Source organism: Grampus griseus (genome assembly GCF_964374135.1).
Source record: "Grampus griseus genome assembly, chromosome: X".
Classification (NCBI taxonomy): domain Eukaryota; kingdom Metazoa; phylum Chordata; class Mammalia; order Artiodactyla; family Delphinidae; genus Grampus; species Grampus griseus.
This window is the reverse complement of record NC_138999.1, coordinates 65,231,185-65,250,084: the sequence shown is the minus strand read 5'-3', so window position 1 is coordinate 65,250,084 and position 18,900 is coordinate 65,231,185. Positions and strand designations below refer to the sequence as shown.

Below are 18,900 nucleotides of genomic sequence, written 5' to 3'. Positions count from 1 at the left end.
AAGGGCCTTTGCATTTCTCCTACTCATCTTGCTAAAGCATTAATTTAGAAGTCTAACTATAAGGATTTACAGCTATTTCCCCACTGATTTTCCTGCCAAAAATGAAGAGAACACACACACACACACACACACACACACACACACACACACACACTTTCTTTCATCTATCTATTGATGCATATAGATAGATAGATAGATAGATATAGGCATAGATATAAATATATAGATATAAATATATCTGAAAAATTCATAACAATTATAAGGATATTTTGAAACTACTGAGTGCTTTTAAATTTTTTAATTTCCCAAACATTTTTACATTAGTCATTTCAAATAGATACTTTTTGATCATCCAAAAGCGGGTAGGGGGCTTCCCTGGTGGCGCAGTGGTTGAGAGTCTGCCTGCCGATGCAGGGGACATGGGTTCGTGCCCCGGTCCGGGAAGATCCCACATGCCACGGAGCGGCTAGGCCCGTGAGCCATGGCCGCTGAGCCTGCGCGTCCGGAGCCTGTGCTCCATAACGGGAGAGGCCACAACAGTGAGAGGTCCGCGTACAGCAAATAAATAAATAAATAAATAAAAGGGGTAGGAAACATGAAGACCTGGTATTGCTTTACTAAGCAGATTAACCTCACTTCACTTTTAAATATGGTTCATATACTAGCAGATTAGCGGAATGGTATAGACCTAATATATCTGGATTTTAGCAAATCATTTTACAGAGTCTCTCATATCCTTGTGGACAAAATGATGAAATGTGGGATGAATCATAGGACAGTTAAACGTGGAGCATTTTAAACATATGTACCCATGAACTGCTGATGAATGTTTCTATGAGCAAGGAGAGGCTAGCTGTACCACATTGAGCACTTCCCAGACCATAATATTGGAGCAGAAATAAATGGTCACAGAAGAGTGCCAGGATGATGAGGGGCAGTCAAAAGCATATTGTATGAGAAACAGTTAAAGGAATTGTGGCTATTTCACCTGGAGAAGATTTATGGAGAATATCAGTGCAGTCTTCACAAACTTGAAGGGCTATTATATTGAAAATTAGAACTTAATCAGTGTGGCTGCAAAAGGCAGGATAAAGACTAAGGGGTGAAAATTTCAGTGAGATACATTTGAACTCAACAAAAGGAAGAATTTTCTGGTAGTAAAACAGAAAAATGAGCTGTCTGGAATATGATGAGTTCCTTGTCCTGTAGGGACTTGAGTCTGGACTGGATGAGTATCAAAGATGAAGAAGATGTTTTGGAGTGAGAGACTGGATTAGGTGGCCTTCAAAGCTTCCCTAATTCTTAGAGTATATGGGTCATTAACTTATTCATTCATTCCACAAATATTTCTTGAGTTCCTACTAAGTGCCAGGCACGATTCTAGGCACTAGAGAAACAGTAGAGAATAAGACAAATTTCCTGTCCTAATGAGGTCATCTTCTATTAGAAGAAATAGGCAATAAGTGAGAAGACAACTAAATACTTAAGATAATGTCAGATAATGAAAATGTCAGAAAGAAAATTACATCTTTGCATCATTTGCTCCTTACAATCACTGGAACTGAGATCTTTTGATTTAGAGATGAGTACTCTGCCCACTAAACTTATTTATCCAAAGAGTTAAGGCCTGGGATTTGTCAGACCAGATTGGGAGAGAGAAACTAACATTGGTGATTCCCTTTAAAGTATATTACAGGATTCTCATAAAAGGTGGAATTAACAGTATGAGATTCATAGTCAGTGAAAAATTATGTTTCTTGACACCAGAAGAACATGGCTTTAGAAATCATAATGTAAATAATGAGGACAATGTATGTTAGTTCATGCCCTTCAATCACTGTTATAAATGATCGTTTCACCGACATTGTGTGGAACAGAGAACAAAACAGGTGAGGCCCACCTGAGCATGCAAATGAATGATGCTATCAGGTCAATCATAGGCAAAAATCATTAAGTAAGCAGCTTTTTGGCTGCTTTTTGGTGCAGAGATAATAAAGGATCTCTTTACCAGACCCTTAAAGTCACACCACAAACTCTATGTGGCAAGCCTCTACATTTTTAATAAATCTGCCTCAGAAACCATGCTCCAGGTCAGCAAATGTCCATACTGAAGACAGAGGTAGCAAAATTGCAACCTACAAAATTGAATGTAATATAGTCAGGTATATGTCTACTTGTGACAACCACCCTCCTACCCTGATACTTAGACAAGATAGAGGCATTTTAGATGTAAAAAGGCAAACAAATGAAAGGACTTTCTCAGGGAAGCAAATTAGACCAAAAGTAAACTCTAAAATGAATTGAAAACAGCTACCCGCTCTGGCCCAGTCAGAGAAATGCAAAGCAGATCCTAAGTCCCACTGGTCACCCCTACTCCCCTGGGTGGTGAGTCAAAGTGAAACATCACCTGATGCAGAAAACAAAGCCAAATTTAGTCTAGCCTAAAGAGGCATTGCCAAAAAAGGAAGAGGTAAAACAAATAGCCAGATGAATTTTCAAAAAGACAAACAACCAAACCAAATACAAAAGATCATTTAAAAGGTTAATAGCAAATTTCCCATTTCTGATTGAGACAGAGGAGTGGGGAGCCACATGGGGTGCATTGTCCTGCCTGCCAAACCCTTTAGTACTCATGTAGGTCACCCTGAGGTCAGGTCACTTACAAGTGATGATTTCTGGGGAGGGAAAAGAGTAGGCAAGACTCATGTCTTCAGGCTGTGGATATTGTTTTCAACTCCTAATTCCTTAGCACTTAGGTAGAGTAACAACTGCTCACTGTTGACTCCATATTTGTATAGCACAGAAAGCTGACCTTAGTAGGGGCATTCGAATGAAGCTTTGGAGATGACTCTCCACAGGGCTGGTCTTGTGTAATCTGCAGAATGCAACCATGTTTACTCTCCTCTCCCAGCTTCTAAGGCCTTTTACTCCTTCTAGTGGCTCCTTCCCTTCAATCCATTGCCCTCCCACAGAAATGTCAGTGACTTCAAAGAATTCCCCACCCAAGGACCTGTCTTCTAGGCCTTAGTATAAAAAGCTGTAATAGTTTCCTGGGGTTGCCATAACATAAAAAAATGGGAAAATTCATTTTCTGAAAGTTCTAGAGACCAGAAGTCCAAAATCAAAGTGTCAACAGGGCCATGCCCCCTCTGAAGGCTCTAGGGAGAAATCCTTCCTTACCTCTTCAAGTTTCTGGTGGCTCCTGACACTTTTTGCTTTGACAGTGCTTCGCTCCAATCTCTTCCTCCGTCTTCACATCACCTTCGTCCCTGTGTGTCTCTGTATCTTCACATGGTCTTCTTATGAGGACAGCAGTCACTGGATTAAGGGTTCCCCCCTTAATCCACTTAAACATTGTGCTGAGGGCAGTCCCTGCCACCAGTTTTTTGGAATCTAGAGTGAGTTAAGTATTTTGACCATCAGTTCATACCATACTAGTCTTCAAATAATCTAGCTAACTTGATGATATTTGTCCTGTCCTTCTTGAGCACCTTTGGAAAAGCATTAGAATTAATCTTTCTTTAAAACCAACATTCTTTCAATAGTCAATTCCCTACCACTACTCCCCATACATACACATCTCCCCACCAACCACAAGCATATTTCTAAGCAAGCTAGAAAATAAATCTTTGCTCCGAATGTTTTTTTGGGGTTTGAGTTCCTTCTCCTCTCCTCACCCCAACCAAACACCAACAAATTAACTCATTCAGAACGGGATTTAAAAGTGCCAGACAGAGGGCTTCCCTGGTGGTGCAGTGGTTGGCAGTCCGCCTGCCGATGCAGGGGAAGCGGGTTCGTGCCCTGGTCCGGGAAGATCCCACATGCCGCGGAGCGGCTGGGCCCGTGAGCCATGGCCACTGAGCCTGCGCGTCCGGAGCCTGTGCTCCGCAATGGGAGAGGCCACAACAGTGAGAGGCCCGCGTACCACAAAAAAAAAAAAAAAAAAAAGTGCCAGACAGAGAAAGGAACAGAAGTCCCCATATCTGACTCCTTCGTAAAGTTTTCAGTACTTGTTAAACTATACATCGCAAAGCTCCACCTCTAGAAATTCTGGAACTGTTGACCTTGCTGTGACCTGGGAATTGCTTTTAAGGAAAAATCTCAGATTATTCTGATGCCAGCTTTTGAAGACTAGGTTTTGAGAACCACTAAACACCACTGTTTTATGAGTATCTTGCTAAAAATGCAATATACAATTCATATACTGTACAATGCACAAATCTTCAGTGACGTTTTACATATTCATACACCCATGTGACCACTACCCAGATCAATATATGAAATGTTGCTATCACCCATACTCAGAAAGTTCCCTTGTGCTTCTTCCCAGTCAATACACACTCATGCCCAGAGGTAACTACTATTCAGACTTATAGAACTATTGATTAAATTTCCCTGCTTTTGAACTTCAAAAAATGGTACCATTTACTCTTTTGTTTCTGGCTTCTTTCACTCAAGATGTTTTTGAGATCCATCCATGTTCTCATGTATATCAGTATGTTTTTTAACTTCCTGTAGAATCACTGAATGTTGAAGCTTGAAGGGACTTTAACGATCAGGATTAAAGCTCTGGCTCAAATGTCTATAAGGAACCAGGCAGAGAAAGTTTAAGAGTAAAGCAAGTAGATGTAATGGAGTAGGGAGTGTTAGGAACTGCAGAAAACTAGAGTGTGTTCTCCAGCTAAGGAAGCAACCAATATTTACTCAGCTCCTATTGGTTGTTGCTATATGGGAATATGGGCTTAACATAGATCTATTTTTCAAGGTAACTTGGAAAACTGGACTGTTGTATAGGATCTCCTGATTTTTAATCAACTTTAAAATAAGTACAGATCAATCAAAACATATCTGCAGGCCACCTCTAGACCAGAGATGGTTAGTTTGCAATCTCTGACTAGTCTAACCTCCTTACTTTCAGATAAGGAAAAAAGGCTCAGAAAGGAAGATACTCATTCACAGACACACAGAAAGTTGGGGACAGAGCTGAAGCAGCCTAGTATAATAGTTTAAATTGCTTAGAGCACAGAGTATGAAGACAAATGGCTTGAGATGTAATCCCATCTCCACCATTTACCAGGTCTGTGGCCCCTTAGCACATTATTTAGCCTTTATGAGCCTCAGTCTTTAAACCTGTGAGATGGAAGGGGGAAATGCCTTTCCTGTAGGGTTGTTGTGGTTGTTGTTATACTAACTTAATTGAATGAGTTAATATAAAGTTAATATAAGCAAAAAGTATAGTATAGTATAGTGCCTAGTGCATAGTAAATGCTAGAGAAGTGTTTGCTATTGTTGTTGCTGTTGTAGTGGTTGCTGCAGCTATTATTTCCATGGAAAATGTATGGGAACAGTAATATTATCTTTTATGTCTGAGAAGTTAGTTTCTTCAGGAAAAGTTATGATACCAGGACATTTATAAATTTTCAAGCTTGATGAAACACAGCATTGAAAGGGGTCATTAATGCCAAATGCGCAATTAATCAAAATATTTTCAAGCGATTTTTACCCCAAGAATAAAAGATATAGCTGCCTATAGAAGAAAACTGATGTTAAAATTGGCGTGCCTAATGTGTAAAAAATAGTCTCCAATTTTTTTAAAAGTTGGACTTTGTTAACCAAAGAAGTAGTTTTTATCAAACTTTAAGATGATACATACAAGAAGTTTGTCAGAAATGCATCTCTTTTACCTATTACTATAAAAGCTGTGGGGGATTTAAAAAGTGTAATCCTAATACCAGTTTCTATTTTGTAGTGCTTTGGAGTTTTTGAAAGCTTCTTTCACAAATATTAGAAACCTAGATTGTTAGAACTAGAAGGCATTTAGGAAATCATACAACACCTCTCATTTTCTAGATGAGGAGAGATTGCTACCTACCCAGGATCATGTGGCAGGACAAGAATCTGGCTCCTCTGACTAACCAGAGAAAACTAAGACAAGATATAATTAGATTCCAAATGAGAACTGCCATCAGTGTTGGCTGCATTTGCAACAGGAAGTGTGGGCTAGGGAAATCAGGTAAGGCTCTTAGGAGGAGGCAGCTTCTGAACTGGGCCTAGAAAGAAGGGTTAAATTTTTAAACTTGGAAAGTCAGTCAGAGGGCATAGACCTGTAAACAAAGTCTGACTGAGTGTGCCACGTGAGTAGCACAACGTAGAGACTAACATGGTTAGTAAGGCATGAGTAAGGGAAAAGGGAAACACTGCTGGAGAGGTGGGATAGAACTGCATCTTACAGGGCTTTGAATGCCAAATCAAGAAACTTGGACATGAGGCCACAGCCAGATGGTAAGCCTCCTTTTTATTTCTTCATTAAAAAAAATGTGTGCTCTCATGTTGTGTTCTTACCACACACACACACACACAAGACACAAAGCAGCTCTGGGAGATGTTGGATATGTCTATTACCTTGATTATGGTAATGGTATCACAGGTGTTTGCTTATGTCCAAACTTATCAAATAGTACACAAAACGTATGTGCAATTTTAGATATCAACTATACCTCAATAAAGCTATTTTTTAAAAAAAGAAGAAATGTATGCTCATATTTCAAAAATAACTCAAATGCTACAGAAAAATGTAAAATGAAAACTAAAAGTCCTCTCCACTCCCCCTACTCAGAGTCACTTATGATTAACAGTTTCTTATGAAACTTGCCAGAAATGTTCCCCCATGGAGTTATTTTTAAATAACAATCTTTATTTTTCAAACTGTGCTATCTACTGCAGTCATCCTGATGTAGCACAGTGACTAGATTGCACCATATCTGGCTTACACAAATGTTGAAAGCAAAAAGTGCCTCAGAAGTACAACCCTGCTTGCTTAAAGGCAGCTGAAAAAAGAAATCACGAAGCTCTCTCAAAAAATCAAGAAAACCAAAATGCCTTTTCAGCTCTTGACAAATAATTCATCAGTGTAATCTTTCCCATTTTCACATGCTGTTGGACCATGCTCTGCTGGCATACATAAAGAAAATACAAATGTCCCAGGAATCTGATGTGACTCCTTGCTAATGATATTTTCTGCTTCAGTCTTTTAGCCAAGAAATAATCAGAGAATAAGAGGGGAGCTATTTTTCTGTCAGGGATATATACAAATAACACAGTTTTAGATAATCCAGCTGTGCTAGAAAAATCAAATACAGCAGTGACAAGAACAAAATCATGGCATAAATGGAATGGAAGAAGATGAGGAAATGGAATTTGGTTATGTAAATATGCTCCAAGAAGAAATAATTGAAATGAAATATCTAAACCAAGAGGTCCATGCTGGGGTTAACATGAGACAGTCTTGCTTGTTTAATACCTGACTTGGAGGAGGAGGGGAATTGAACCATTCTGAACATGGAGTACATCACAGGCAGAATTACGGGGTATTGAGAAAACACACATTAAAAAGTTCTTGGAAATGTTGAGATAAAATCATAGTCAAGCTCTATCAGGTATTCCTGGGTGGAGAGGGGAGATAGCTAATGGGTGTCAGTAGTTCAGTAAATTAAGAAAATATATAGGGCATTTAAAAATTCAAGACCACACATTTCTTGACCTAGTATATATACAACATTTGCTTTTTACTGTCATCTCTGCTACATGGCAACTTTCTCTTTAAGTAGCTATGTATCACATTATATGTCTGTGAACTTACATACTTCCTTCACATACCCCAGGCTTCATCCAAACTGAACTGCTGCTTGTCCATTCATAGGCTATAACTGCTAAACTCTGTGCCTTTATTTTCACTATTTCCTCCAATAGGAATGTCCATTTCTTCATCCATTTTAATTTCACCCCCATAGTGGGATGATCAAATCTTATCCCTTTTTCAAAGCCCAACTCAAAAGCTCAGCTAAAAAATCACCTCTTCTACTAAGTCTTCCCAGATTCTACCCCTCACTCCTCTCCACCCACCCCACCCAGTCACAATCTTTCTCTTTTCCACCTTCATTACACATTACCTGTATTTCTTACAGGGCATTTAACACTAGGAGATTTCTACACTACTAATACTAATGTACATATTTTGCCTGCATACTGGCCTGTAAACTATTTGAGAAAAAACTTCAAGTGGATTCATCTTTGTATTCCTCACCCAGAATACATACTTCAAACACACACACACACACACACACACACACACACAACTGCAACACAGTGCCTTTAACCACCTGAATGGTCAATAAATATTTGTGGAACAGTTGTGTTAATTATGGTTGGTTTATATACAAAAATTTGTGAGGAATTTTGTTTGAATGCACTAGGTAAGCTGATATAGAAAATCGGTGGCAATCCCTTTGCTATCAATATGATTTTTATCATCAGCTACAACTCAACAAATGCCTATTGTTAAGTATTAACATTATTTCTAATCATCACAGCAACTCAGTAATGACCTATTATTATCCCCTACTTTCAGATGAGGAGAATGAGTCTCAGAGAATTTAAGTAATTTGGCCAAGATCACACAGCTAGTAAAGAGCAGAGCTGGGAACTGAACCTTAACCTGCCTTACTTCAAAACTTGCACTCTTTCCATTAGCACATTGTTTCAAAGCACTTTCACAACTATTATCTCATTTGTACTTCACAGTAAAAATATTGGGTTGTCAGGGTTGATGTTCTCCCTCCTCAGTACACCATTCACAGCTGCATCTCCCATCACTACACTCGGACATTCCTCTCTAGTCCTACTGAGAGTCTACCACCACCCCTTTAACAGTCTGCAACCCTATAAAGACCATACCACCACCACTGCCTGAATAAGACTTTTAGAGGTGCTTAGGTAAGTCTAATCATTAAAAGATAGTCTCCTATCATGTGATTTTTAAAATGCTAAACCATAAAATTAAATATTCTCTAAAGGGAACCCTCCTACACTGTTGGTTGGAATGTAAATTGATACAGCCACAATTTGTCCGGAGGATGAACAGAAAGAAGGGGAACCAATGAGAGACTAGCTGTAGCTGTTTGGACAGGCACATGTCACTCTAATTTTTGATTGGTACAAAACTTTTGATACAGCCACTATGCAGGAGAACAGTATGGAGGTTACTTAAAAAACTAAAAGTAGAACTACTATATGACCAAGCAGTCCCACTACTGGGCATATACCCTGAGAAAACCATAATTCAAAAAGAGTCATGGGGCTTCCCTGGTGGCGCAGTGGTTAAGAATCCGCCTGCCAGCGCAGGGGACATGGGTTTGAGCCCTGGTCCAGGAAGATCTCACATGTCGCAGAGCAATGAAGCCCGTGTGCCACAACTACTGAGCCTGCACACCCGAGAGCCCGTGCTGTACAACAAGAGAAGCCACCACAATAAGAAGCCTATGCACCGCAACGAAGAGTAGCGCCCTGCTCGCCACAACTAGAGAAAGCCCATGCACAGCAACGGAGACCCAGCGCAGCCAAAAATAACTTAATTAATTAATTAATTTTTTTTAAAAAGAGTCACGTACCACAGTGTTCATCGCAGCGCTATTTACAATTGTCAGGACATGGATGCAACCTAAATGCCCATTTACAGATGAATGGATAAAGAAGATGTGGCACATATATACAATGGAATATTAATCAGCCATAAAAAGAAACAAAATTGAGTTATTTGTAATGAGGTGGGTAGACCTAGAGTCTGTCATACAGAGTGAAGTAAGTCAGAAAGAGAGAGACAAATACCATATGCTAACACATATATATGGAATTTAAGAAAAAACAATGTCATGAAGAACCTAAGTGTAAGACAGGAATAAAGACACAGACCTACTAGAGAATGGACTTGAGGATATGGGGAGGGGGAAGGGTGAGCTGTGACAAAGTGAGAGAGTGGCATGGACATATATACACTACCAAACATAAGGTAGATAGCTAGTGAGAAGCAGCCGCATAGCACAGGGAGATCAGCTCGGTGCTTTGTGACTGCCTGGAGGGGTGGGATAGGGAGGGTGGGAGGGAGGGAGACAAAAGAGGGAAGAGAAATGGGAACATATGTATATGTATATGTATAACTGATTCACTTTGTTATAAAGCAGAAACTAACACACCATTGTAAAGCAATTATACCCCAATAAAAATGTTAAAAAAAAGAAGACGTGGCACATATATACAATGGAATATTACTCAGCCATAAAAAGGAACGAAATTAAGTTACTTGTAGCAAGGTGGATGCAACTAGAGTCTGTCGTACAGAGTGAAGTAAGTCAGAAAGAGAAAAACAAATACCGTATGCTAACACACATATATGGAATCTATAAAAACGGTACTGATGAACCTCGTGGCAGGGCAGGAATAAAGATGCAGATGTAGAGAATGGACTTGAGGACACTGCGATGTGGGGGATGGGGAAGCTGGGACGAAGTTGGAGAGTATCATTGACATATATACACTACCAAATGTAAAATAGATGGCTAGTGGGAAGCTGCTGCATAGCACAGGGAGATCAGCTTGATGCTTTGTGACCACCTAGAGGGGTGGGATAGGGAGAATGGGAAGGAGGCTCAAGAGGGAGGGAATATGGAGATATACATATACACAGAGCTGATTCACTTTGTTGTACAACAGAAACTAACACAACATTGTAAAGCAATTATACTCCAATAAAGATATTAAAAAATAAAAAATAATTAAATTAAATTAAATGTTCTCTTTAACTGACCAAAATGTACATATGCTGTTTTTTGAGCATTTTTCTAGATTTTCTGTGATCTTTCCTTCTCTCCTCCCCTCCCCCTCTCCCTCTGCTTTCCTTCTCACCTCTGTTTCCCCCTCCCTCTCCCTTTCCCTCTGTCTGTTCTGCCATGCTGATGCCATAAGCTTGGATTTGTCTGCTTTCTGGGTGAACAAGCATTGGCAAATCCCAGAGAGTAAGGTTCCAGGAAGTAAAGGAGAGGACAAGATCCCTATAAGAGGGACATCCCCAAGAGTGGGGTTATAGCAAAGACCCCTTATTCCACTGGTAGGCTGTGATGGTGGTTACTTCAGCCCTTAGCTAGGGCAGCCTGGTCAGCACATTGCCAGGATTCAATGAAGCCAGAGCATTGAAATCATTAAGCAAATTTGCTAATGCTAGAAGCCATATTGGGCCAGCCTTATAAGGAAAAAATATATATATAGGGCCACCTGAGTGGTGTGATCTAAAGGATGTCAAAATGATATCTCTGTCTCAGGATATCTCTCCCAACAGTAGGGTTTTGAAGGGACTGCAGCCTTTCAGAATACCCTATAAAAATGCAAACACCCCAATAAAGTTCCTTTTAGAGCTCAGTAAGGATTCATTTTCCCAAAATGATAGCTGATCAAGGGAAAAGGCCACCTAAGTATGCAAAGGAAAAGAAATAAAATGAGAAGATGGTAAATACCATAAAAAGAGACGAAGGGGTGACAAATTTTGACTCCAGAGTTGTACTGGGGTAGACTCTATTCCTATTCCATTGCCAGGTGCTTTGGATCCCAGTCACATGAGTAAGGAGAATTCTTAGAAAGCTTTCCAACTTCTAAAGGAATTGAGAATTCCTGTTGCCCCAATGCTGTATAGTCTTGATACAAGAAAAGTTTCAACCTGTACTAAGAACATAGTGGGTTAAACTTAAAATGCTGCAAGCCTCTAACCATAGGAATAACATGTTGAACAAAACAGACACCAGCGTGGGACTGCCCTCAAGGGGTAGCTGGGCATTGTGCCAGAGGTCTGTGAGGTAACCTGTCCTGTTCACTCTTTCAGGCTGGAAGAGGGATGGGTAGGAGCTTGAGTTGCTTGAAGATGCAGCCTAGCCATCTTTGAGAAAACCCCAGTAGAAACCGAAAATGTTTCAGATTGTACATTGCCAACAAAATAAAATTATGATTCTTAGTGCAATGTACAAAGTAGAATTTCATCTTATTCAAACTTTCCCTTCCCTTTCTCCCTAAGTTAACAATTAACATATGTAACTTATTAACATAACTGAGCATAACTGTGCAGTCTTTATATTTGTTAAATGGACATTTGTCTTTTTTCCATAAAAATTCATTTGCCAGTTTTTTTAAAAAAAACCTCATTTACTTAAAATATTTTCATAACCATTCTAAATCTCCATAATTTCCATCATGTTGTGAATGTAAGGAGAAGAACTAAAGTATAGTGGAAACATGATGAGAGTTTGGATGTAATTACTTTTCTATTCTTACTTGACTAATTCAGGATATTAAAATTACTCTAGGCATTTTGACAAAAGTAAGTGTAGCTCTTCTTTCCACTCAAAATAGAATAATTCTCTATGTTTAGACAGTTTGGAACTTGTACTTAAGGACTTTGAATGTGGTCTTTGCTCTTTAGCAGGGGTGGTGGAGAGGTCCATGCATTTGCCCACTGAATAAATATGTCCGTAAGCAAGGCACTATTCAGTGCTTTAGTCCATGGACTTTTTAAACATCTCTCTTGGCTGCTCCACAATCTCTTTGTTAATCATCTCATCTTCATGCTCAGGTGCCTCCAGTTCTAATTCTAGAGCATTATTTGGTAAACTAAATCATCCATAACCCAGCCAGGAAGAAAAGAATAGCTCCCGAGTGGTGAAAATCAAGCTGTAAAATCCATGCACTGTAAATTTCTTCATATGAGAGCCCCTGTTCAGCCCTTACACAATTCTAGCAAGTTGAACTCTCTAGTTTCCCAATTCACAGATGCTTAAAAAGAATAAATTAAAATGATGTTTCTGCTGCTATAGCTGCTTATCATCATAGTCAACCTTCACTGGGTATTACTAGCTGCTAGACACTGTGCTAAGCCTTTTAAATGTATTATTTCGTTAAATCTTTGCAAAGACTCTATAAAGTTAAGTACCACTAATAGCTCCATTTTACAGTTTTATAAGCTGAATTTTATTTTTTTAATTTAAATTTTTTATATAAGCTGGATTTTAGACTAAATTTTAGAAGAACTAAATAATTTGCCAAATTTGCCTATACTTAGTATAGAAAGGTATATAGTTAACAGCGTGAAGGGCTATATGACAGTTTGATAGCAAAAGAGTAGAAAAATACAAAGTGAAAAAAAATTACAAGAAGTTGGAAAGTATAGCAATTTGGAGGTATTTAATTTGGAGACTGGCCACTTTATACCTCTCAATAGCTTTCAGAAGGCAACATGGTGTTAAACACAGTAAAGGAGCTGGTTTGTATAAGTATGAGCCCAAACCATTAAAAAATAAATCAAATTACACTCAAAATAATCTACTTAAGAATGGAGAAATAAGTGTAATGCATTCTATAAATATTTCTCAGAATTTTTTTAATTGGTAAGGTAAATATCAACTGTGTGTTTTGGATTCTCAAAGGGAAGGCTCCAGTTATCTAAAAAATTCACATAACCAGAACACATTATTTCCTGATGATGGTGGTATTTTTATGTGTGTTGTGTTTCTAAAGAATAAAACATCAAAAGGAAGGGAGGTAATATCATTTGATTTGCAAAAGGTTTTACTTTTCTTTTCAAAGTCTCTGCATTAAGGTTCAGCTTGTCCAGTCTGTCAGTTTGCTGTGGTTTGGGCATATTCCATCACCAGGGTTTATCCCATTATGCTGATTAATGTAGAACTGACCATTTTTAAAGGAGACTTTGGACCATGAATAACCTGATGTGTGATGTGATTTGGCCAGAGACAGTTCCCAACCGCACTCCTTACTAGGACAAAAATGAGTCTTACCTAAAATGGCCACATGGCCCATGCCCAGGGCGTGACTGTGATTTGTCATGAGAAGAGAAGGTGAGGTCTTGAGCAAGGTCATTTCTCAAGAGGTCAGCCCTTAGTGGGATACCTGGGTGCTGCCTAGAACACCTGAGTGGCTCAGGGAAGGATGGGAACCCTGGGCCAAGACATTCAGAATGAGCCAGGAACCCTGCAAGACTGTTACAAGTACCTTTCAACAAAGTTGAACTCCTCTAAAATCTTATCCTATTATACTTTGTCTAGATCTGTCCATGGTAAAATTCCCAAGAAAACATTGCAGGGAGGGACCCTAGGGACTGAGTAGGTGGGTGGGGGAAGGGACTAAGGTGCTGCAGGCTGCTCTCTGAGTAAGAATTAAACAAACAGCCCAGTGTGGATAGAGTGATGGGAGGTTACATTAGACGGACATAAAAAATAAAGTCCCAAACCACTGTGGTCATTCAGAAATGTTTGCAACTTTTCACAAGGGCAGTGGCATTACTCCCAATTTCCTGGCCAAATATTTATTAAAGTAACCAAGGGCTGAGTACATGAGGCAGCCTCACATGGGCGCAACATCCTACTTTCCTTGCTGCGCTAAACTGAGAGGTACTGTCAAAAAAAACTCTTCCACACTCGAAATAGCTACGCTAGAGAGGAGAGTTGGAACGTGTTCTGGGAGTGGGTGTGTTTGTTTGAGTTCAGTGTATGCAGAAAAGGCAAGTCTCCACAGTCATTCACACACTTCCCTTCTCAGCGATGGGTACGCAGACAGCCGAGCTCCTGGACTAAGTCTCTGAATGGTAATGTACATTTATAAAGATTATTTTCTTAACTATTTTGAGGCATTTTATAAATAATGTGCATGTGTCTGCTGAGCGCATATATATATTTTGTCAACTTTTGCTTGTTTTCTCCTGAGGCTGGCCTTGTGTGGTTACTTATGTGGTATGATTTCTGAGGTGTCAGAAAGAGCTCCCCCCTACCTCCTACCCCAGCCACCCAAAAATATCTCTTGGGTTGGCCCACCACAGAACTTAAAATCCCCACATTGCTCAAACATTTGATTTAGTCATTGAAAGCAGCTGTTAAAATCCAAGTGTTACATTGGGATATTAGGCAGACATTAGAAATTAAAGACTATATAAAACAGGAAAAAATATGGAGAAATTGCTTCTAATATAATGCTCACTTTCAAAAGAAGAATGCAAAATAAATACACAGATTTGGTCAGATGCTGTTCTTAAAATGTCATGGGGTCAGAGCCAGCATATATGACCCAGTTCATGAATATGAGCCTATAGTAAAAGAAATCCAGCACTGCTGGGCAAGTTTTGTCATGATTTATTTTGAATGAGTGCTTTCCACAGTTTCTGATCCTCAGATCCCACTCTCTTCACAGTGTATCTGACACCTCTCTTTGCTGAGTTCCGGGGGCTCACAGTGACCTCCTGTTAATCAACCTTGGTGGGGCCCAAATCCCCACTTTCTGGAAAACTCAAGGAGCCTGACATCTGCCTGTGAGGAGCTTTTAGAAAGACCTCACAAGCGCTCACCCACTCTCTCTTGGCAGCAAACTGCCAAACCAAGTCCATTTCCTCAAAAGATGGTGGAGGACTTAGCAGCCTCCTATATTGCTCTGAAATTGGAGAATGAAATTCTGCAGGCTCAAGTGCAGCGGCTGATGGAGGAAAATGCTGCCTTGCAGTCCCAGATCCCAGAGCTCCAGAAGCCCCAAGCAGCCAAAGAGGATGAACCACTCCAGAAGCACTCAGAGGCCCAGGAGACCCAGAGACCCCCAGAGACCCTGGATTTCCCAGCAGCCTTGGAACCCCAAGAGTCCCCAGAGGTCAAGGAGCCCCAGAAGCCAAGAGAGTCTCAGGACCTCCCATCCTGGGAGCCCTCAGCAGCCCAGGAGCCCCAGAAATCCTTGGAGCCCCCAGCAGATCCAGAGTCCCTGGAGCCCCCAGCAACCCAGGATCCCCAGGCACCTCCAATGGTCCACGAGCTCGCAGGAGCCTGGGAATCCCATAAGCCCTCAGAGGCCAAGGAGCCTCAGAAGCTCCCAATGGCCCAGGAGGTCCAGAAGCCCACAGAATTCAAGGAGGTTCAGGAGCCTCCAGATACCCAGGATGCCCCAGCAGGCCCCGGGACCCAGAATTCAGAGGTCCAGGATCCCCCAAATGCTCAGGAGCTCCAGGAGGCACCAAAATGCCAGGACACTTCAACTCACCTGGAGTCCCTTGAGTTTCTTGCCCCCCAGGAGCTCCAGGATCCTTCAGATGTCCAGGAGTTCCTAGGACTCTTAACAGCCAAGGAGTCCCTGGACAGCCTAACAGCTGCTGAAACATCAGCAGCTTCAGAGTTTCCACAGTCTTCCAATGGGTTAGAGGATGAAGCTTTCCCTCTAGAATACCCTTTAGCCTTCAATGGGGATGCCCAGAAGCTTCCTGAGTTTCTGGTTCAATTGAATAGCTACATGAGAGTCAGAGGGCACCTGTATCCCACCAAAGCAGCTCTGGTAAGCTTTGTTGGCAACTGCTTCTCAGGTGAAGCAGGAAAGTGGTTCCAGCCCTTAGTAGATATCCAAAGTCCCTTGCTGGAGCAATTTGAAAGTTTCATACAAGTGCTCCAGGATACTTTTGACAATCCAGAAAACATGGAAGATGCCAACCACCGCATCCGTAAGCTCTGCCAAGGGGAGGACCATGTCCACCAGTATGCGACCCACTTCCACATCATTGCTCAAGAGCTAAACTGGGATGAAAGCACTCTCTGCATCCAATTTCAGGAAGGGCTTGCCAGTTCTATACGAGATGAACTGTCTCACACAAACCCAGCCACCAACCTATCTGACCTGATTACCCAATGCATCACACTAGAAGAGAAGTTAAGTGGTAAGCCTGATCTAAGTCCACAAGAGGCAAGTCCATCTCAGGAGAAAGCTGGGTTTGATAGTCCACCAGCTGAAAACCATCCTGTGCAGGCTTCAAGCAATCGCCCACACCTCAGTGAAGCCGAACGAGCCCGCCGCCGTGAAGGCCACTTGTGCCTCTACTGTGGTTATCCTGGTCATTTCGCCAGAAATTGCCCTGTCAAGCCTCATCGTGCCCAGCAGGCGGGAAACATCGAGGCCCGGCGGTAAGGGGGAACCCGGGCGGGCCAATCTACAAATATGCCTCCCCCTCACTTCCAATATCCATGTCTCGTACTCTATGGCTTACTGTTGAAATCCGACTGGGAAGACGACAGTTTTTCGAGCAAGCTATGGTGGATTCAGGCTCCTACAGAAACAGCATTGACCATTCTGTGGTTCTTCGAGAGAAGCTGCCCATCCGCAATAACATCTTTCCTCTGATGCTCGAAACCGTAGATGGCCGTCCATTGATTAATGGACCCATAACCAAGGAAACACCACCTGTTGAAGTTAAAATTGGAAACCACGTTGAAGAGCTCCAGTTTGACATTATTCATGCGCCAAGGTACCCTCTGATTCTTGGAATCCACTGGCTTGAAACACATGATCCTAACATCGAGTGGAGTACCCGCACTGTGTCCTTTCCATCCCGTTATTGTCACTACAATTGCTTCAGGCACAGGTGGAATAGAAGACGACGTGATGAAATAATTGCAGGGTAGATCCTATGTCCTAGTGACTGCTCCTAGCAACCTGTCTTCTGTTACCTCAGCTGTCATCAGCGTTTGCTGCTCCCAGAATCTTCCACTGAATCTCTGGCAATGAACTAAGGCTACCTGTACAACAACACTGCCTCTCAGATCATGGACTTAACCTGACGACTTTGAGCTGCTTTTTTTTTTCCGCCAACCCTGCATGCCCCCCTCTTTGAACCCTGCATTAATGTGGGGATGTTTTAATTACAATTTATACTAACAATATGCATGAGAGTAGATAATAGAAACTAACATTGAAAAAGTATAGTTGTTAGACCGATTTGATTTTTTCCTTATCAAGATTTTCTTTATCACAATTGCAACATCTTTTCAATAAAGAAAATAAATTTGCAAGTGATATTTTTTAAAATTCAATAAACATGGGCAACTTCTACTAGTGTTTTAATTCTTTATTGGATTAGCTGAGGGAAGAGAATAAGACAGAAGTAAGTTGGGAGGGAGGGAGGGAATTGGAAGAGTCTCAAAGCTTGAATATTCCAGGAGTAATGACAGGTCAGTGAGCGATGGGGTATAGGGAGATGGAGAAAGTAGGGGGCTGGTTGGAGTGGAGGGAGATTGAATGAGGTATGGAGGGATTAGAGAGAGGATAGAGGGAAAGTTGAGAAGAAGGTTTGGGGGAAATTGAAAGGAGGTTGAAAAGGGTTCAGGGGAGAGCTAGGGAGTGCTGAGGGCAGGGGTGTGGGGAGGGGTAAATTCCTACAAAAATAAAGGGTGCACTGACAGAGACACTGAGCAGCTTTGAAAGCAACCTTCTTGGACTTCATAAGTTAACCAAAGAAAGGCCCTGGAGAAGGTAATAAGACCCCTCAGTGACCCAGCTTTCCTGGTAAAGTGACAAGATCTTATTCCCTGCAGCAGGAAAATTTGCCCTAGAGCTTATGCATGTTAATCTGTTCTTGTCGGTGCACAGGAGTAGGGTGGAAGGAATCAGCTTTCAACACATGCAGATCATTAGTAGCCAACTGTACGTGCTCTGCTAGCCATGCTGCTTGCATGACACACAGGAAGAGTCAAGTCAAGGAACTTATGTTCTTATGGACCTGAGAGGGGCTATTGTCCTGACTTAAATCACACAAACAGACAAACTACAGGGTTGTAGGGGTGGATGGAGGGGGCTGGATCTCCAGGTCTCCAGGAATTTCCAGAGATATGAGGAGTATGTTTCCTCTGTGTTTCCAACTCTCCTTTGGGAGTCTTTTACTGAGGCCACTTGAAGGAGATTTTGCCTCTTACTTAGACAAATAATCAAATATATGATCATAACCCTAGAAGGAGATAGGTGAGGAACTTACCATTCATTGAGCCCCTAATATCTTCCAGCTACATCAGGCATATTATACTCATTAATTGTTTCCTTATTTCTCAGAACAACCCAGTGAAGTAGGTATGCTTGCTCCTATTTTATCAATGAGCAACCAGAGCTCCAGCAAATCTAGTTCACTTGCCCAAAGTCATAAGGCTAGCAAGTAGTGGAGGCCTTTTAGGCTTTTGGAGCCTCTGCCCTTTCCCCTATAGCATGCCAATATCCATAATGCGG

At 41.2% G+C, this 18,900-nt stretch overlaps 1 protein-coding gene across 1 annotated transcript; it reads left to right on the top strand.

Moving 5' to 3' along the window:
* Positions 1-15,276: 15,276 nt before the first annotated feature.
* On the top strand, positions 15,277-16,815 carry RTL3 (retrotransposon Gag like 3; the record flags this gene model as incomplete). The annotated part of the gene is made up of 1 exon (XM_082681692.1): positions 15,277-16,815. One exon carries the CDS (start codon positions 15,277-15,279, stop codon positions 16,813-16,815), a length of 1,539 nt encoding a protein of 512 aa, XP_082537818.1.
* Between the last annotated feature and the right edge of the window lie 2,085 nt (positions 16,816-18,900).